This window comes from Dromiciops gliroides, chromosome 4, assembly GCF_019393635.1.
Source record: "Dromiciops gliroides isolate mDroGli1 chromosome 4, mDroGli1.pri, whole genome shotgun sequence".
In the NCBI taxonomy this organism is placed as follows: domain Eukaryota; kingdom Metazoa; phylum Chordata; class Mammalia; order Microbiotheria; family Microbiotheriidae; genus Dromiciops; species Dromiciops gliroides.
In genome coordinates, this window is record NC_057864.1 from 438,895,059 (window position 1) to 438,916,898 (window position 21,840).

The 21,840-nt window shown below is 43.9% G+C and overlaps 1 protein-coding gene across 1 annotated transcript; it reads right to left on the reverse strand.

The window, feature by feature from the left end:
• Positions 1-6,216: 6,216 nt before the first annotated feature.
• LOC122755214 (oviduct-specific glycoprotein-like) lies at positions 6,217-21,161 on the reverse strand. Its single transcript, XM_044003539.1, has 11 exons — positions 21,137-21,161; positions 19,683-19,712; positions 18,921-19,125; positions 18,166-18,222; positions 14,782-14,947; positions 14,164-14,288; positions 13,443-13,566; positions 13,157-13,339; positions 12,397-12,513; positions 7,368-7,503; positions 6,217-6,635 (listed from the first exon to the last, which is right to left on the reverse strand). The coding sequence occupies exons 1-11, from the start codon at positions 21,159-21,161 to the stop codon at positions 6,217-6,219; spliced, it is 1,587 nt and encodes a 528-aa protein (XP_043859474.1).
• Between the last annotated feature and the right edge of the window lie 679 nt (positions 21,162-21,840).

A 21,840-nucleotide genomic window follows, 5' to 3' on the forward strand; every position in this document is an offset into this window, starting at 1 on the left:
AGATCATAAAAAAGGGAAAAGGGCCCACATGTACAAAAATATTTATAGCTGCTCTTTTTGTGATGGCAAGGAATTGGAAATTGAGGGGTTGACCATCAATTAGGGAATGGCTGAACAAGTTGTGGTATATGAATGTAATGGAATACGATTGTGCTGTAAGAAACGATGAGCAGGCAGATTTCAGAGAAACTTGGAAGGACTTGCATGAACTGATGCTGAGTGAGATGAGCAGAACCAGGAGAACATTGTACACAATATCAACCACATTGTGTGTTGACCAACTGTGATAAACTTGACTCTTCTCAGCAATACAATGGCTCAAGATAGTTCCAAAGGACTCATGATAGAAAATGCTCTCCAAATCCAGAAAAAAAGAACGGTGGAATCTAGATGCAGATTGAACCATACTATTTCTACTTTTTTGTTTTTCTTTTTTGAAGTTTTCCCCTTTTTCTCTGATTCTTCTTTCACAGCATGACTAATGCAGAAATATGTTTAATATGATTGTACATATATAACCTACATCAGATTGCTAGCTGTCTTGGGGAGGTGGGAGGGAGAAAAAATTGGAACTAGAAATCTTATAAAAACAAATGTTGAAAACTATCTTTACATGTAACTAGAAAATAATAAAATACTTCTATGATTTAAAAAAAACTTGTACCTAGGGAAAACTCTATGGATATAGTTTATCTGGATTTTAGCAACGCTTTTGACAAAGTATCTTATAATATTCTTATGGTGAAGACAGATGGATATGAATTCGCCAATAAAACAATCAGCTGGATTAAGATCTAGTTGGATGGCTAGACTCAGAGAGTAGTTGTTTATGGTCCAATACCAACATGGCAGGAGGTCTCCAGTGAAGTGGTCAGTGCTTTGTCCTGTGCTGTTTAACATCTTTATCAAATGCTCCAGTTTATGTAAGCCCAGAATTTGGGGTGTTGGGTTATAGGTTATATTAAGAATAACAGGAGTAAAAAATAAAATAAAATAATTTTTTTTAAAAAAGAATAACAGAAGTGTGTTTACTTGACCTATGAAAAATAACATTCTCACAGTGTTATTCCATACAAACCTGGTTAGAGAAAAGGGACAAGCACCATCTACTGGAGGAGAGTCGAACTGCAGATAACAGCAAACAGTTAAGCATCAGAAAGCAGATGTCAATCCGTACTGGCATGATTTGGGGGGAAAACTAAATTGTGGAAAGCAGCAAACAAAGAGTTAAGATCATTCAGATTTAATCCAGCAAGAATTAATTTATTCAGTCTCTGCTTTGGTCAGGGAGGCAAAACAAATAGACAAAAAAAAAATCCCTGGCCTCAAGAAACCGAATTCTAATGGTGGGAATACAACATACGAACAGATATATTTCTGGATAATAATTTCAGGAGGAAGGAGATAGCACTAACAAGACAATCAAGTAAAGCTTCCTGTCACACGTGGCTTCTGAGCCTTGAAGTAAACTGAGGATTCTAAGAAGCAGAGATGAGAAGAGTGTATTCCAGGCTGGGGAAGTGTGGAATTTGGGGAAAAGGAAGCTGCTGTTGTTTGTTGAAGAGGACCATAACATCGGGGTGATGTCATGACTTGCAATGAACTGGATTTAAGTGAGGGAAGGCTGTGCAAGGTCACCAACCTCACTTTTTCCTACAGAGCCATCTGGGTCCAGTGGCAAGATTTAGATCAGCACTGGAGATGACCCGGGAAGTTTAAGGCAATTGGTGTTAAGTGACTTGCCCAGGGTCACGCAGCTAGTAAGTGCCAAGTGTCTGAGGCCAGATTTGAACTCAGGTCCTCCTGAATCCAGGGCCAGTGTTTTATCCACTGTGCTACCCAGCTGCACACCGCCCCCCCCACACACACACACCATGGAGTTACATCTTTAACCAACTTAGTCTTTTTTTTTCAACATTCATTTTTTTATAAGATATTGAGTTCCAAATTTTTCTTCTTCCCTTCTTCCCCTCCCTAAGATGGCAAAGATTTTCTTTTCTTTTAGGGGTTAATGTATAATACTCTAAGAAATAACTATCTGTCAGTCTCCAAATTGATGTCAGCTCTTTCTGAAAGATCCTTTTTGAATAAACTATCTCATATTCACTGTCTATGTGAATTTATATAATGTGATTGCTTTGTTAGATTATACTAATGGCCTTTTCCACGAGGATAAGTTTTAAGCTGTATTTGAGAAAGGGAAATAATAGAAGAAATGAATGTTAAATAATCTTTTCTGTGACTTTTTTAGAAGACCTGATAAATTTTTATTTATTTGCTAATTTATTGCAATAACTTCAGAATCTTGATAACAATTGTGTCTAGCCCTACTATAATTAGTTCGACTTTGCTGTTTGAGGTAAAGCCTTTTAAGGACCGTGATTTTTCCTATTGAGTTTCATTTTCAGTTTGGTTGTATCTTTTGCCAGCAGCTTAATGAGAGTGACGTGGTCTGTGATCTATGGCCAGTGGATACCAGTCCCTGGGGAAAAGGTTGGGAGGATGATCTCAGGAAGGCTAAGGTAAAACCCTCTTGCCTCAGTTTCCCATATATGAATTCTCCCCGGTTAGTTAATTCTGAGCCTGGCTATGGTATTGCATCATACCCTTGACTGCTTATACTGTTCTTGCTTGGAATCAAATGGAACTAAGAGCTTTATCCTATTATACATATATTGAGTCTTTCTGTGTTCCTTAGTTTCTGGCCTGGAAAGACAGTAAAGATGCTGCTACAATGATTCCCACCTGCTTCTCCCTCTCACAGCAAATCTCTATAACCAGGGCAAGATAATCTGTATTTTCTTTCTTTTGTCTAATGGATCTTCTTGTTGCAATACCGTATCACCTCCTACTCTTTTTAATCTGAGATGATAGTCATTTCCACACTCTGAACAACTGCAGAGATGAGTATTTGGCCTTGCCACCCACCTGTCTATACTTACAGACGCACTCACAAGATTTAATCCTTACAATATCTCAAAATCATACGGCAACAATTAAGCAATGATGCAAGAGTTTAATGGGCCAAAATATAAATCTGTTAATTAGTTCAGGTTAAAATCAGAAATATTCTAAATGTAGAACACGTCCCAAGTGCAAACACGTTTGACTATAAGACAAATCATTTGATATACACTGTTCTTTGTATATACTATAAAAGTACTCACTTATTATATTTACTTGTGTCTTTTGTTACCGCTTGAATAAAATGAGCAACTTTGAAATAGTTTCATTTGCATAATAGAGGTCATCTAAATAAGTTTTTATGTAAAGATTAGATCTTTATCAGTCTACTTCTCCTAAGGGGGGAGTTGAAATTAAATTGGAATTAATTGAATTCTAAAAGGGAAAAATTTGGAGTTCTAAAAAAGTATAGAGTAAAATAACTGAGTAAAAATTTTAAGAAAGCAACAAGAGGGGGCAGCTAGATGGCGCAGTGGATAGAGCACCGGTCCTGGAGTCAGGAGTACCTGAGTTCAAATCCGGCCTTGGACACTTAACACTTACTAGCTGTGTGACCTTGGGCAAGTCACTTAACCCCAATTGCCTCACCAAAAAAAAAAAAAGAAAGCAACAAGAGTAGATGATCATATATGCAATTACAAGGTTTTAAATCCTGCCTTCTTGGGGCAGCTAGGGGTCACAGTGGATAAAGTACTGGCCCTGGATTCAGGAGGACCTGAGTTCAAATCCAGCTTCAGACACTTGACACTTACTAGCTGTGTGACCCTGGGCAAGTCACTTAACCCTCATTGTCCCATGCAAAATAAAAATTAATAATCCTGCCTTCTATGGTATGTTAAAATATTTAACTTTAGGGGGTAGCTAGGTGGCACAGTGGATAAAGCACTGGCCTTGGATTCAGAAAGACCTGAGTTCAAATTCGACCTCAGACACTTGACACTAGCTGTGTGACCCTGGGCAAGTCACTTAACCCCTCATTGCCCTGCAAAAAAAAAAATAATAATAATATTTAACTTTAGATTTTTTAGTTGGTTTAGTTTAGTTTAGTTTCTTAACTATATCAAAGTAACAAATTGCTAACTTACCTCACAAAGAAATTAAATAATAATGGAGTCAATGCCAATTTAAACTAGTACTCTTAGCCCTAGCTATAAATATTAAATTTATAACCAGAAAAACTCATTTTCAAGTCAGATCTTTATAGATTTTTTTTAAAAGATTCTTCCTTTAGCTTGTTATTAGCAGTGTTTATTTTAGGAACAGAATTTAGGAAAAGATAGAAACAACAAAGGATATTTAAGAACTTAAACTCTTTGAGATTTTAAGTTAATTATAGATTCCTAATCTGATATTCTTCTCATAGCTTTATTGTTTATAACATCAGAACCCCCAAAATTTCAGCTTGTTTTCATCACATGAATTAATTGCTGGAGAAGTAGAATTTAAGAAGCTGTACTAAAGTGTATTGAGATGTTTTATAAAAGACTGTAATTGGGGGCAGCTAGATGGTACAGTGGATAAAGCACCGGCCCTGGATTCAGGAGGGCCTGAGTTCAAATCCAGCCTCAGACACTTGACAGTTACTAGCTGTGTGACCCTGGGCAAGTTAAAAACAAAACAAAACAAAACTGTAGCAAGAACTTCTAAGAATCTACAAGTGATGTGGAACCAGATAAACAACTGTACTTATGAGGAGCCCCTTCAGGGGACACAATTTATTCTAGAGTGCCCAAGAAAAGATGTTCCACCAGGGAACAGATGACTGTGTGGGACATGTAGGATCCAACTTGAAACATGCTGATAAAATGGACATTGGGAGTGGGTTACTGGGACACTAGGAGATTTGGTGTTAGCTCATTATTGTATTACTTTGGCTTTTGTTTCACTGTACTTATGTTTACTAAGATTTTTTTTAGTTGTCTTGAGCACCTGTTTGACATCTTAATCTCCTCTCTGAATTCAGTCCATACCTTTGGGTATTACTACTGCGGTTTATGTTTTGATTAATCAACCTTGTTATTCTTTTTCAACTTTGCATTAGTTATTGTGTTAAAGTCAGATTTGAACTTCCACTGGAGAAATTCGTGTTAGTGCACCCTAATCTTAATAATGATTATGTTAAAAATCTTATAGGATTAGCTATAGATGTGACCATATATGTGTACATATGGATATGTACATATCTCTATATATAGATAAGTGAACAGATATGTATATATAGATAAGCAATCAAAGGGGGGAATAAGAAGATTAAGGTTGATTCTTTATCATTTTCTTATTGATCCAATTTATAAGTAATTTGATTTTGTCCTGTAATTGCTCTTTGTCTCTGAACTTAATTGAGGGATTTAGCCGGCCTGTGATGGATTACATTTAAAACTCCAGCTCTCGTCCTAATTACTGATCTAGTCTTGCCTCAAGGAATTTCACCGGCTTTGGAGGGCACAAGGGAACCCAAGGGAGTCAGGCCTAGTCTCTTTACCCCACCAAGCGGTCCTTCAAGGAAGTCTGGTTGTTACCCAAAAAGGTGCGGTCTGTTATCTCTAAACCTTGTGGCTGCACTCGAATATGGAGCGCTTCTTAGTCTCAGGAGAGGAGGAAAGGGTGGTTGCTAGCCTCCACTGTTAGACTTCTGACCAATCATGTTCCTCCCTGCACCTTGGCTTTGTAATCAATGATGTTATTCCCACTTTCAAAATGTCACCTTCCTGTTCTGTCCTTTGTTCCATACTCCCCAAAACCTATAAAAGGGAAACTGTCCTTTGGCATAAATGAAGGCACGTCATTGACCCCTTTATGGACAAGCCACACAGTCCTGTTAATAAATGTTATCTTGGGGGCAGCAAGGTGGCACCGGCCTTGAATTCAGGAGGACCTGAGTTCAAATCCAGCCTCAGACACTTGACACTTACAAGCTGTGTGACCCTGGGCAAGTCACTTAACTCTCATTGCCCTGAAAAAAAAATAAAAAATAAATGTTATCTTGCTTAAAGAATTGCCTCAGTTTACCCTTTTGTAAAATGTCCCTCACAACGGCACTATATAACTATTGCTGTTATTATGTGTGATGATACGGAGACAAAGAGGGGATTCTTACGTTATATGCTTTATTAATTAAAAAAAGAAAAAAGGATGAGCTCAGGTTTTTTATATCCCTGCTCTAACAAGTAAGATTTGTCAGACACATGTAGCTCCAACCAGGCCCAGGGTTTTTCTTTATCTTTCCAGGTACCAAGGCTTCCTCGTCTTCATTTATGGAGAGCTATTCTGGTTTGTAGTTTGGGGTAATGGTTCAAAGGTAGGAAAACTGTAGGAAGGGACAATGAAGTCGACAGGGCGACTGCTCTCATCAACTTGGAGAGTGGTCAGGTTACCAGGATCCTGGGTAGTCGCTTTCCACATAGGGGCAGCCTGGGGAGGGCTGCTACTGACAGGTGGAACAGTCATATTTCCAGGAGCCGATGAGGTCGTCGTCGGCAACTGGGAATCAAAGTTCAGCCCGAGTATGTCCTGAATGGTGGGACCAAAGGAGGGAGTTGGTGTCTCCTCCAAAGTAACTTTAATGGCTGTCAGCCTTTTTTGTTCTGGAGAACTATTCTCTCTAGGGGTCCAAGTAGAAACATCAGTAGGAGTCTGGAAGGTCACAATAGGTGAAGAAGTTGAGTTGGGTCCTAGAATGAGAGCATAAAGAGTTGGTCAAATTCCCATTTCTGACTGCCCCCCCCCTTCCTGAAGCTTTCACCAAGCCTACCTGGGATTGTATCTCTCAGCCTTCCCATTGCCAGGCCTTATCCTCCCACTTGAGGGCATTTAAAAACTTCTAATTGAGCTATGAGTGACTCAGAAAGCATCATCCATCCCTCTTTAAATGCTGTCCACCTGAACGGCGATCCTCTGGACTTAACTCATAGCTATGGACCACATACTCAACAAGGTTCCTTCTGTCCTCATGAGTGAATTGGGCCCTTGCTCAAAGTATTCTAAAGGAGAAACCACAAAGCCCAGAATAGATACCTCCTGAGTCCTCATGCCGGACAGGGCACTGGACAAATAAGGCCTCATGTCAGAGTGGAAAAAGCCAGAGCCTGAGAGCCCTGGATTCTGGTCCCAGCCCTCTCACTGACCATACAAATTTAGTCAAGTGTTTGACCCCTCTGAACCTCAGCCTCCTCCTCTATAAAATGAGGTGATTGAACTCGGATGATCTCTAAGCTTTTTTTCCAGCTTCATCACCATTTTCCAACTCCAGTCCCTCCTCTACCCCCCAGCCAAAGATAAAAGAGCAAACACAGGTCTCATTGTGTGTCTCCTCCAAGACTCAGGTCAACAGGTCTGGGGTTCCTGAACAGAAAGGGCCCACCTTGTCACAAGTTCTTTTTGCTGCTATATGACATTTTACTTACTGCCATCAGACAGGAGTTTCTTTAATCTGTTCACGAGGGGAAAGGGACCCTGCCCACAAAAGGAGCCCCTGAAGTCATCCAGATCCAAGGACCACACCATGGCTCCTCCATACTTTTTCTCTATTATGAACTCCGCCTGTGAAAGTAAGTGACTGTTAGCTGGCTTACTGTTCTGAGCACCATCCAGCTTAGGTGCAGTAGGAAAAGGAGAGTAAGTAAGAGGGAGACGCAGTTCTGACCTTTGGGAGACAATCAACCCATTAGAACACCAAGAGAGCAGCTAGAGAGCCTACTTCCTCCCTTGTAGCAAGGTGGAAGAGTGACTATGACCTTGAAGGCAAGTTTAGAACTTACAAAAACCATTCCTCTTCCACTACCGTGGGGCAAGGACAAGTTAACATATCCTTTCCCTTCTTAGTCTTCCAAGAATTACTTTATAAAGGATTCTAAACACACGGACACACTCACACAGCTGTCTCTTCACTGTGTCCCTCACTGGCTCCATGTATTTTTCTTAAGTACAGTGAGAGACAACATAGTAACAGATAGAGAGCTGCCCTCTAACTAGGGAAGACTTGAGTTCGAGTTCCACCTGTGACCCACATATTGGTTTGTGACCCTGAATAAATCACATAATTCTCTAAGATGTGAGGGTGCCTCTACTTTTTGGTAGAGAGAGTTCCTCAATGGGAACTTCTTACACCAATGAAATCACAGATCCAATTCAAAATAAAATATCAGACTAAAGTCAGAAAACCTGACCAAGTTCTTTTCTTTTTTGTTTTGTTTTGGCAGGGCAATGGGGGTTAAGTGACTTGCCCAGGGTCACACAGCTAGTAAGTGTCAAGTGTCTGAGGCCAGATTTGAACTCAGGTCCTCCTGAATCCAGGGCCGGTGCTTTATCCACTGTGCCACCTAGCCGCCCCCACAAGTTCTTTTCTTAATCCTAGAATTAGTTAGTGATATGACTTGGACAAATTAACCTCTCTGGCCTTTACTTTCCTGGTTGGTGAGTTAATTTGGTACAGAATGACACAGTAGGGGGAAAAACCCCACTGGATTTGGACTCAAACTGGGTTTCAATCCTAGTTCTGCCAATTACTATTTGTGTTATCTTGGGTAAGTCACTCAGCTTCTATAGGTATCAATTCCCTGCTTTGTACAATGAGAGGGTTGAACTAGATGGCCCCTGGGGTCTGGTCCAACTCTCTACCAATAGTTTTATGATCCTGTGATCACCAAGATCTCTTCTAACACTAGGAAACTTTTGTTTCTGAGAAGCGGACATACTCCAAAACCCTTTGGTCTTCTCACTTGACGCTTTCTCCCTCTCTTCATAGCTCCAGCTATGACCTCCATGGGGATGACTCCCAAATCATCATCTGTGCTCAACTCTCTCCTGGGCTTCAATCTTCTACCTACAAGTGCCTCCTAGACATCTTCACCTGAATGCCTCACCTCAGACTCAATACATCTGAAAGCAAGCTTCACATCTCTACCTCCCTCCTTTTAATAGGAACATTCTTCTTCTTGTCAACTAATTTGGAAAACCTCCTCTCCTCCCTCAAAAGATTTCGATCTTTGCAATAGGGAGAAGCTGGTTGTTACTAAATTATACTATGTCAATGTCCAAATTCATCTTTTTTGTTGTTGGTCATTCCTGAACCAGGTCGCTGTTCATCTGCATAGCCCATCCCAGAGATAAGTATTAATGGGTGAACTGATGGAAAAGCCAACCAAACTACGTGTCATAGTGCATTTTCCGCTAGTTAATCCTGAATAAATAATTAGGCTGGTTGCATTGGAGTATAAATCCTGATGGAGACAGCTTATAATTTCCTGGGGCTTGATGCAATCAAAACAATATTGTCCACAGATGGGAACATCTGGAGTACATCATATGTCACCATCTAGAGAAAAGTCCTCTTCTGTTTGGACCTTAGGTAAAACATCTTCCATGAAGATCATTTCATTCCTTTGATTTGGATCCCTAGAACCTAGCACAGCGATTGGCACATAGTAGGCATTTAACAAACGCTGGTTGATTGATTTATTGATGATAGTGGCAAACACTTTGGGCAGGCTTACACTGACTCAATTTATGCTTCACTTAGTATTAATAGAAGAAAAAGAAGAAGAAGGTGGTCATTGAACTGAATTCTAGCTTTGTGGTTGCATTAATTAAGGGTTCTTTTGATCCTATCACAGCCACAAGGGACTTTTTGTTGACTGAGAATCTCTACGGCTGTGTTTTGCTGTACCAAATCATTTTTTTTGTAAAAAAATAAACAATACAGGGCAGAGGGATCTTGTCATTAGTCAAAGGTCTCATATGTGTGTGTGTGTGTATGTGTGTATGTATAGCACCTAAAGATAAATCCCTACATAATTCTTAGGAAGGAAGAGAAGGAGAAAGAGGAAGAAGAGGAAGAAGAAGAAGAAGAAAGAGGAGAAGGAAGAAGAGAATGAGGAGGAGAAGAAGGAGGAGAAGACGGTGAAGACGAAGATGATGAAGATGAAGACAAGAAGAAGGAGAAGGAGGAAATTCATGGGACTGAGGGCCATCTTGTATTTTTCTTCATTTCATGGGTAGCCATGAAACACACATGACCTAGGATCCCACCTGCCAGTGAGAGGCCTATGTGTAGTTACTTGGGTTGGTCCTCAGACAGCAGATTCAGTCTGTTGACAGGATTCTATTCTAAGCCTTTCCAGCTTCATAGAAACTATCAAAGCTTAAGAGTTTAGACTTGATCCTAAAGACAAGAATAAGCTAGGTGGCACAATGGATAAAGTGTTGGACCTAGAATCAGGAAGACCTGAGTTCAAATACATCACAGCTGTGAGACTCTGCACAAGTCACTTAACTTCTCTCTGCCTCAATTTTCTCATCTGTAATATGGGAACAATAATAGCATCTAACATATGGGGTACTTATGACGACTAAATAAGATGTAATGTGTAAAGTACTTTGCAGACCTTCAAAGTCTGTCTAAGGAGCAGCTAGGTGGCACAATGGATAAAGCACTGGCCTTGGATTAAGGAGGACCTGAGTTCAAATCCAGTTCAGACACTTGACACTAGCTGTGTGACCCTAAGCAAGTCACTTAACCCTCATTGCCCTGGAAAACAAAAACAAAAACAAAAAGTTCTGTCTAAATACTTGCTATGATTATTGTCAGCAGCAAGGGGAAAGGGTGTGCAAAGGGATGTTTTAGGAAGGTGAATCGGCAGTCCTTTACAATACCCATTCCAGTGCCTCACTGTGGCATGCCATTGACCCGGGGCGCGTGTGTCCTCGGGATCCCGGCTCAAACTCTGCTGGCATAGCTTTTGATAATATCGGATCTATACAATGTGATGGGGGACCGGCATAGGCTTTAAGGGGGACTGCCAGATTTGGGGCACGTACGTGTTTTAATCGTTAGTAATTAGATACCTTAGCATGAATGAGCAGATGTGATCCTCTCCCTGTGTTAGATGAGTAGGAGAGCAGGTGCTCAAAAACCTTTAATGATTTCCCCACTGCCTGGAGCATGAAGCTGAAATGCTGAAGCTTGGCATTTAAACCCTCCATAACATAGCCTCAACCTTCACTTCAAATCTAACTCCCCTACACCAGTCTTCTGCTCCAGGCACACCGGTATTCTCTGGAACACTCCATTGGCATGCCTCCCCCTTAGACTTTGCTCTCAACCCTCTGGCTGCTTAGCTCCAATCACCACAATTCACTTCCCTTTATCACAGAGAAAGATGATGTATTTGGGCCAAGATGGAAGACAGAAGACGAGGCTGGAGACTAGAGGAAGATTAAGTGGAAAGGCATAAGAGGATCAAAGACCGAGTCATCAAATTTGGAGCTGGCCAGCCTATGGCATGGATGCCTTTGGCACATCACTAAAGAAAGAGTCTCGGGGCAGCTAGGTGGCACAGTGGATAAAGCACCGGCCCTGGATTCAGGAGGACCTGAGTTCAAATCCGATCTCAGACACTTGACACTTACTAGCTGTGTGACCCTGGGCAAGTCACTTAACCCTCATTGCCCTGCCAAAAAAGAAAGAAAGAAAGAAAGAAAGAAAGAAAGAAAGAAAGAAAGAAAGAAAGAAAGAAAGAAAGAAAGAAAGAAAGAAAGGGTCTCCTACTGTTCTGCTTGTCATGCTGCCAGCCCACCAGTCATGCCACTCGGCAGAGAGCACTGGATGGTTGGCCACAGTGCAAAAATCTTCCTTGAAGCTAGAGAAAGGAGACAATCCTTGTTCTTAGAATATTCTTCACCTAAGGCCAGGCTCCTGTGAAGGCAAAAAGCCTAAAAAGCCTCTCTTTCATGTCCTTTTGGGGAGCCAGAGTTCTCAAGCAGCCTCCCAGCTGCCAGGGCTCCCCAGCCAGTCGGTGCCCTACCTACCAACCTCTTTCTCTCTTCCCTCTCTCCGGTCAAACCTGCTCTTCCACCTATCTAACTTTGGGAAAGGATCAGATCCACCAATTCATGCTAATGTGCCCAGGACTAATAATGGTCTTCTGTGCTATGACACCATGCCTTTTGCTGGGGAGCAACATCTTAACCCAAAAGAATGAAACTTGAATTGAGGGGAGGACAAAAGGTTAGACATTGGTATTACATCAAAAGGTGAGAGCAGGGGCTTCCCTGGTACACCTCCACCAAATCCTAAGACCAAAGCAACTGCCTACTTCCCAAAACTGTTAACAGTCCAACACACACACACACACACACACACACACACACACACACACACACACACACACCACTCTTTTTTTTGTGAGGCAATTGGGGTTAAGTGACTTGCCCAGGGTCACACAGCTAGTAAGTGTCAAGCGTCTGAGGCCGGATTTGAACTCAGGTACTCCTGACTCCAGGGCTGGTGTTCTATCCACTGCACCACCTAGCTGCCCCTCTTAAAATTGAATACTAAGGGGAAATGGGAATACAGAACACATTGGGCCCAGTTATGTGTCACCAAGAAATGGAGCCTCATGGAGCCTTGAGAGAAAGGAAGATTCAGGTCCTTACTTTGTAAGCAAAGCTGAGGACATCATCGTAGGCAACCCAAGTGTTCTTCTTGTAGGCATAGGGGACACTTTGGTGCTTAATCCATTTTTTCGTGGCCTCCTTGAGGAAGGGACAGATCTGCCAGCAAAGTACAAATTAGAGTAAGGTGTGTGAATGAGGGACATGCGCAGAGGTGACGACTTCGGAGGGAGGGAAGGCCTACGGAGCCACCCACCTCTCCAAGGGGTGAAGACTGACTTCATGTGTATAGGGTGAGTGTGGTGGAGAGAAGGAAACTCACCAAGGGCTGAGTAAGGTTATATGTGTTGGGGTGATGAGGAGAAAAAAGAGGGGAGGACTCTAGGACTATCCATTCTCCCCAGAAGGCAGAGATTAACCAGGTAGAGTGCTCAGCCAATAGAGATAAGCATAGCTCCCATTTATAGAGCACTTTAAGGTTTACAAAGTCTCCTCTTTGGTCATCTGTGAGTTAAGGGTGGATTTAGAAGCACTTGTTTTTGTTTCCTCCCCTCATCCCACTGAGTACAGAGCAGAATACATCCTTCCCAACACTCACACGTTGAAATTCTCTCCAGCATTGCCAAAGTCTCAGACCTCTGCCATCTGAACTGCTTTCTCCAGGTAGATACACACACACACACACACACACACACACACACACACACACACACACACACACACGGCTAAACAGAAAGGCCTGGCACTCAGGACTCTCCCAAACGTTTTTCCTTGCCCTCGGTGGAAGGTCTATCCCAATCACCTCATAGTAAGCCCAAAACCCAGATTCCTGGGTGTAATTCCCAGCGGAGGCTGGCCCAAAAGCAGGGGCCCCTACTCCCTTGTTGGACTTCAGGATGTCAAAGGTACGTCCATAGGTAGGAAACCCCATGATAAGCTTCTCGAGGGGAACTCCCTTCTTCTCCCAGAGTGTCATGGCAAACTCCTGCAGAGATGAGAAGAGATTCACACCCACTCTCTGTTAGTGGGGAGCCCCAGCAGTTCTCCTCCTCACAGGCGTGGGAACCAGCCCGCGTCCACCTTCTTACACAATTTAAGTAGTCTATTTCATTCCTTCCCCGTTTCTCTCCATACAGGGGGCTGTTGTGCCCAGTGACTGCATCCCAACTTCCATGGAAGTCAAAAGTCAAGACACTGATATAGTCCAGAAAGCTGGAAAGGAAAGTTATGTAATAACATGAAGATTGAGACAGGCAATTCCCATTCCAAAAAAGGCCAAATGGTTTATCCCAAAGTTGTTCCTTTGCTTTCTGCCTTTGCTGCTTTCTCCCAATCCATGCTATGGGCCTGACTCTTTGCCATACTCTTCCTCCCCATCATTCCAACAGCCTTAAAATTCTTCCCCCCCCCCAAGTCCTCCTGGACTAATGGCTGCCTGGCTGAGGAGCTCCCATATCTCTCCCATGGACACACATTCCTCTTGTTGGGTCACCAGTCTAACCACCCAGTGCTTTATTTTTATTTTACATTTTTGGCCCATCATCCACTTGTGCCAGAGTGCACATCTTGGATTCTGGGCTGCCAGAAAGCAAGAATCAAGGTGTTTTTTTGCATAGGATCCAGCCCAAGACTTTTGGATTGTGCTGGTGATTACGACGTCTTCTCACTACACTAGGAAAACCTTGGCTATGGAGTTGATAAACTCTACACACACACACACACACACACACACACACACACACACGAAGCTTCTCTACTTGTCTGGGTTCAGGCAACAACCCTCCCTTCCCACACACCAATACTCCTCACCTTGCAATGGTTGATACATCGTAGGCAAATCTGACAATGTTGTAATTACCAGACACAGCTGCAGTGACCAGCAGCCTTCTTTTCTTAGTGATGTGGGCTTCTTTTTGGAAAAAAACCTTGAGTTCCTAAAGAGAGGTGACACAGAGATAGGCAGGCAGAGAGAGGAAGGGAAAGAGAGGTGAGGGAAAGGAAGCAGGTAGAGAGAAGGGGGCAGATGGGGAGAAGAGAGGCAAAAGAAGAGAGAGACAGAGACAGAGAGAGGAGAGAGAGACAGATGGAGACAGAGAGACAGAGAGAAAGACAGAGAGAGAGAGGAGTAGAAAAGGGGAGAGAGGCAAGAGTGAGGGAGAAAGTATCAGAGAGAAAGGTAAATGGAGACAGACAAGGAGAAAAGGAGAAAGCATCAGTGAGGAGGACAGAGGGAAAACTGACAGGCCTGCTGCAGGGACTCTTGCCCAGAAGCTCCCACTCCCCTTCTCTCAAGCATCTTATTCTGTTCCATTCCTATCTCCCTTGGCATGGGAAAGATGTTGCTGGCTTAGGAGTCTCACATCAGGGAACCTCCACTCCTATCCCAGAGTCCCCCTCTCCCTTCTAGTCCCCGGAGAGTGACTTTACTTGGATCAAGAAGGCGAATCGGCTACGATCCTGCTTAGGACTGCCCCTAAAAGTTGGGTACTGGAAGAAAAGGTCAAGCCCATCAAAGTTGTGCTTCCGCAAGAAGGATATGGCTGACAAAATGAAGGTGCGTCGGTTCCTGGGCGTGGAGAGCATCGTGGTGAATCTGTAGGGAAGACCAAGGCGTCAGGAGGGCACCATCCTCCAGGTCTGAGGGTCCCACGGGTCTCCTGGGCTGAACTCCAGAGAAGCACCGATCTGATAGTGCCAACTGAAGTGGGCAAAGGCTCAAGGGAAAAAGTAGGCTAGAAACTTGAAAAACAAACAGTGGATTTGTTTTGGTTTTGTTTTCCTGAGTGTTTGGGGCAGCCTGAGCCCCAGCCCCATTGCTGAGTGGGAAGATATTTCTAAAGAGCTGAGTACCTCTCTGCCCCCTCCGCCCCCATCCCAGGAGGATGGGTAAAACAATATCAGAGCTCTAGAGCAATTCTCAAAGGTTATCTAGTCCCACCTCCTCTTTACAGATAAGGAAACTGAGACCCAGGAAAGTGAAGTAACTTGCTCCAAGTCATGCAGGTAGTAAGCATCGGAGGCAAGCTTTGTCAGGACGCTATGCCAGACTGCCTCCCCACCACAAAACAGGAATAATTCCTAATTCACACAGCCCTCTGACATCTATAGTGCTCTTCCAACGACGCTAAGTCGACAAGCATGGGCCAGGCATGGTGCTGAGCGTACAAAGGAAAACCATCCCTGTTCTCAAGAACCGCACTGTCTAATGGGGGAGACAACATACAAATAACCATGTACACATAAGATAGAGAGATATAGATCATACACACACATGATAAATTGGAGATAATCGACAGAGGGAAGGCACTAACATTAAGGGATGGGAAGGGCTTCTTGCAGATAGGAGGACTTTAGCTTGGGACTTAAAGGAAAGCAGGAGCTAGAGGTGAGGAAGAAAAGCCCTCCAGGCTCGAGGGACAAGCAGAGAAAATGCCCAATCTGGAGATGGAGTGTACTGTGCAAGAACCAGTCAGGAGGCCGGCGGCACCGGATCTGAGAGGGAAGACTTGAAAGGTATTAGGGAATCAGCTTGTGAAAGGTTTTGAAAGTCAAGAGGTTTTCTATTTGACACTGGCAGTGTTAGGGAGCCAGGGGTGTCTCCTGAATAAGAGGGGTGACCTTCACTTTAGGAAGATCCGTCTCGGGCAGCTAGGTGGCGCAGTGGATAAAGCACCGGCCCTGTATCCAGGAGGACCTGAGTTCAAATCCAGCCTCAGACACTTGACACTTACTAGCTGTGTGACCCTGGGCAAGTCACTTAACCCCCATTGCCCCGCCAAAAAAAAAAAAAAGGAAGAAAGATCCATCTCATCAGGAAGCTAAGGACTGAAGGATGGATTAGAGTCAGGAGATCATGGAAGCAGGGAGAGGAAGCAGCAGGCTACTGCAATCATCTAAGCAGGAAGTGATAGGAGCTTATGCCAGGGTGGTGGCAAGGTCTATTGCCTCTCTTAGGGGATATGGAATGGACTTGGGATTTCATAGGGAACTCTCAAAGGAGGGAAATGCCAGACAACACATGTTCTGCAGTGTATGTATGGGTTTAGAGAATTGCCCAGGGAGCTCAGAGGTTGAGAGTCGTGCTCAGGTTCACACAGCTGGTATGTGTCAGAGAAGAGACTTGAACCCCAGTCTTCCTGGCCCCAAGAGTGACTTCTATCTACTGATCCCACTGCTTCTGACTGACTCTCTTGCTGCTGCGGCTACTGCTACCACTACCACCACCACTACCACTACTACTACTACTACTATTACTACTACTGCTACTATTACTACAGCTACTACCACTGCTACTACTGCTGCTGCTACTACTACTACTGCTGCTACTACTACTATTACTACTACTACTGCTACTGATACTACTACTGCTACCACTACCACCATTACCACTACCACCACCACTACTACTACTATTACTACTACTGCTACTACCACTGCTGCTGCTGCTACTACTATTACTACTACTACTGCTGCTGCTACTACTACTATTACTACTACTGCTACTGCTACTACTACTGCTACCACTACCACCACCACTACTACTACTATTACTACTACTGCTACTACCACTGCTGCTGCTGCTACTACTATTACTACTACTATTACTGCTGCTGCTACTACTACTATTACTACTACTACTGCTACTGATACTACTACTGCTACCACTACCACCATTACCACTACCACCACCACTACTACTACTATTACTACTACTGCTACTACCACTGCTGCTGCTGCTACTACTATTACTACTACTACTGCTGCTGCTACTACTACTATTACTACTACTACTGCTACTGCTACTACTACTGCTACCACTACCACCACCACTACTACTACTATTACTACTACTGCTACTACCACTGCTGCTGCTGCTACTACTATTACTACTACTATTACTGCTGCTGCTATTACTACTATTACTACTACTACTGCTACTGATACTACTACTGCTACCACTACCACCACCACCACCACTACTACTACTATTACTACTACTACTACTACTACTACTGCTGCTGCTGCTGCTGCTACTACTACTGCTGCTACTACTACTATTACTACTACTGCTGCTGCTGCTACTACTACTGCTGCTACTACTACTATTATTACTACTACTACTGCTACTGCTACTACTACTACTACCACTACTACCACTACCACTACCACTACCACCACCACCACTACTACTACTACTATTACTACTACTGCTACTACCACTGCTGCTGCTACTACTATTATTACTACTACTGCTGCTACTGCTACTACTACTATTACTACTACTACTGCTACTGCTACTACTACTGCTACCACTACCACCACTACCACCACTACTACTACTACTATTACTATTACTGCTACTACCACTGCTGCTGCTGCTACTACTATTACTACTACTGTTGCTGCTGCTGCTGCTACTACTACTATTACTACTACTACTACTGCTACTACTAGTACTACTACTAGTACTACTACTACTGCTACTACTACTGCTACTGCTACTATCACTGCTGCTGCTACTACTTATTTTTTATTATTATTATTATACAATAATAATAGGCATTCTATCCATAAGGGGCACTACAGAAAGCCTGTAGGGAAAGACCCCTTGGGATAAATAAGGTCATAGAGGGGTCTAATTTGCCTACTTGTAGCCCCAGCCCCAGCTTCAGTGGACCTAGATTATAGCCAAATCCTCACTGACCATACCTTCTGCACATCCACCAGCTTCTAATCGCCTGATTCTCTCCTCCCTGCTCACCAATCCCAATCCTTCCTCAACCCAAAGAGGTGATAACTAAACATTCCCACCTGTTTGTGCCGAAGTTCCAGCCTCCAATGGACAGTAGTATACGCAGCTCCTTGTTCCTGGTATAGGGAAGAAGGAGACAGAGGGAATTACAGGCAACTCTCAATTATCTGCCCTCACAGAGTCCCAGAGAAATACGACCAAGAAGTGACAAGACTCGGACCCAGTTCTTCTGACTGCAAATCATTTTGTTCACCTCTGGCCAGGCTTAGAAAACAAGCAATTGCAAGACAGCTGCTTTCCTGATGGTAAATTAGCTTTTACCTCTCTCCACCTGTATTTATAAATAGGAAACCTCTCCCATGGAAGGGAAGGATATGGGGGCAGGAGAGGATGAGGGAAGCAGCAGGCAGAACAGGAAGAAAGGCATGAAGAACATCTCTAATCTTTAAGAGCAGCCTCTGTTCTGGTGTTTGCATCAGCCAGGTACCCCACCTCCCCAACATCTCTCAGAGCAACAGCAAGGTAGGATCATAGAATGTGAGACCAAAAAAGGGCCTGAGCTACTTGTTTGATTTCTTAAGTTCAGAATAAAAAATTTTAAATCAAAATAAATAGAGAGGGGGCCTGAGAGATCATTGGGGCAAATCCTCTCATTTTACAGATGAGGAAATCAAAGTCTATAGGAAAGTGACTTGCCCCACAATCACACTGCCAGTTGGTGACAGGGCCAGGATTAGAACTCAGACCTCCTTACTCTCAGTATGGGCCTCTCTCCCCATCTCTCACAGGTGCCTCAAACAAAAGAATGTCTGACCTTTCCTTGAGCTTTCTAAACTGTGGGTAGATTATGTTTTGATCGTCCTTCTCTCTGGTGGTAATCCTGTTGTTGTGCATTGAACCAAAAGCATACACCAGGTGGGTGCAGAGATAGGGGTCGAGGTCCTTGGGGAAGACAAAGGCAGGGCTTGGGCGGTACTGGGCCCAGCTCGTGAAGTAGCACACCAATTTGAAGGCTGTACCTGGCATGAGAAAGCAGGCATTACTGGGGGAAGAACAAAGCGTTGGCCTCTTCAGAGAGGGCCAAAGACATCCTCAGGGGGCTAAGCCACCAGGCTGACTCATGCTCTCTGAGAAATGGAAGAGATTGTAGAGACCAGTGAGTCTGACCACTCATTTTACAACTAAGGAAATTAAGTCTAAAAAGGTGAAAGGGCTTAGTCCACACAGCCAGGACATGAAGGACAAAACCAGGATTTAAATCCAGTTCTGACTCTTGATTTCCCACTGTGCCCTCTGCCTTCTGAGAGGGACACAGTCACCCTGGATTCTCCAGGATTCCTTATGCATAGTCAGATGTGCCCAGGATGAGATGCTGGAATGAGGTTGATATTCTGTGTTTTCTCATCCCCCCAAGCTGGGACACCCTCTCCCTTAAAATAAGAGGAAGTACAACCCTCCCCTCCCTTCCCCAAGAGACATTAGAAGTTTGGAGAGTTTGTCAGTATGTGAAACTCCTCAGCCCTGGGGGGACTTGTGGGAAACAGGGTTGGGGGGAAGGGTTCTACTGAGTCCTTACCCAGCTGGAGCTGAAGCAGAAGTGTCAAACCTACCGGAGAAACATGAAAATTAATCTCACACACACACACACACACACACACACACACACACACACACACACACCATTGCTAGGTAGGGAGGCAGACGACCTGGTTATAAATCCCAGCTTTGATACTTCCCGAATACATGGCCTGCTCTGGTCCTAGCTACCTCGTGTGGACTAGATAACAATCATCATCACTCTCACAGTAGCTAACATATCCATTATTGTGGTTCAGTCATTGCAGTCGTGGCCGACTCTTTGTGGTGCCATTTGGGGTTTTCTTGGTAAAGACACTGGAGTGGTTTGATGTTTCTTTCTCCAGCTCATTTGACAGATGAGGAAACTGAGGCAAACAGGATGAAGTGACTTGTCCAGGGTCACACAGCTAGGAAGTGTCTGAAGCCAGATTTGAACTCAGGTCTTCCTAACTCTAGGCTCAGTACTCTGTGCCACCTAGCTGCCCCTAATATATCTATAATATAGCCATAGAACCTTCAAAAATAAATATAATATAAATGCACATATACATATATACATATGCATACACAGGTATACATACACACAGGCATACACACACAAAATCTCATTTGAAGTCCCTTAAAACTCTAAAACTCGGGGGCGGCTAGGTGGCGCAATGGATAAAGCACAGGCCCTGAATTCAGGAGTACCTGAGTTCAAATCCAGCCTCAGAGACTTGACACTTACTAGCTGTGTGACCCTGGGCAAGTCACTTAACCCCCATTGCCCTGCCAAAAAAAAAAAAACCTCTAAAACTATGAACTTAAGGTACTCTATCCAAACAGAAATGCAGACAAGAGCATGCACACACAAATGAATACCTATATGAATACACCGACACTCAAAATACAAAGAAATACACACATGATAGGGGTAAGCAGAAAGGCCCCTTAAGCTGCTGAGACGATATGGACCAAATAAAGAAAACAATTGGCACTTGGGTAAAGTTCTAAAGTTTGCAAAGAATGCCAATCAAATTATGCACGTTCTCTCATCCAGGCCTCTCAACAAATATAAACATCGGTGAGGTTAGGAGTGCAAATGTCATTATTCCCCTTTTGCCAATGAAGAAGCTGAGATGATGTGATCTGCCCAAAGTCCCATCATCAGGAGCCCTCTGTACGCATACAAACGCAGCTCCCCCTGCCCCCTCCTGTACACTCACACACAGAGAAACACAGCCTTGCACACACATGGCAACGCTTTTCCAGACTATCCAGTAGCAATTCCCATAGTCCATCCCTCTAAGGTATCGTATCCTAATCTTAACCCTAACCCTAAGAATTAAGATGATCTGTCCATTGTCCCTGAGATGCAGCTCATTTGGCAGGGCAGAGCAGGAGCCGGTGAGACGGCTTCTCTGCTGGGCAGATGGGGTTGGGGAATGGGGTGTGAGGCCTGGACACACTTACCCGCCCAGAGCAGCAATCTTGCCATTTTGCCAGCCCTCAAAGAGTGAAGTCAAAGTGTGGAGTTGATTTTTATGAGCCACTGAGTACATACTTTCAAAGGACAGCCCAGCCCAGAGGAGTCGTGTGCCAGCCACTGGTGATTCATGGGCCCCCATCACCCATTGCAGGGACACGCTGCCCCAGAGTCACAGTGTCCCCAGGGCTTCCTGGCTTCCCTGCATAGCCCACCTGCGGCTGCTAAAGCAAATGGATTGTCAGTGCTGGAGTCAGATTGCCAGCATTTTGAGCTCCTGCCAGGGTCTCCCAACTCCTCTCTCCTTTGGACTGAGCCCTACCCCATGCTTCTACCCTAAGACCATGTCACAGATTTCAGAGCTTGAGGGGACCTCAGGGACACCTAGTACAACCCCCCCCCCATTTTACAGATAAGGACATCAGAAGCTAGGGAAGCTGAGAGACCTGCCCAAGGTCACCTCAGCCCCCCACCCTCGTCTTTGGCACTCATCCTCCCTTCCCGGCTATTGTTCTTATACTCTGGCTTTCTCTCCTGGATAGAGTGAACTCTCGGAGAGCAGGTACTGTGTTTTTGCCCTTCTTTGTATTCTCAGGGTAGCAGCTAGCGCAGAGAGGTAGGTGGTAAAGTGAATGGAGTGGTGGGCCTGGAGCCCCAGAGTTCAAATCCAGACACTTACTCACTGCGTGAG

Excerpts from the sequence above, each read along its gene's own strand:
- LOC122755214 (XM_044003539.1), bottom strand. The coding sequence starts at position 21,161 with ATGGCAAGATTGCTGCTCTGGGCGG. Across the intron at positions 18,223-18,920 it reads TTTAGAAAGCTCAAGGAAAG|GAACAAGGAGCTGCGTATAC; the intron begins GTCAGACATTCT and ends TCCCTATACCAG. Across the intron at positions 13,340-13,442 it reads AAATAGACTACTTAAATTGT|GAGTTTGCCATGACACTCTG; the intron begins GTAAGAAGGTGG and ends TCATCTCTGCAG.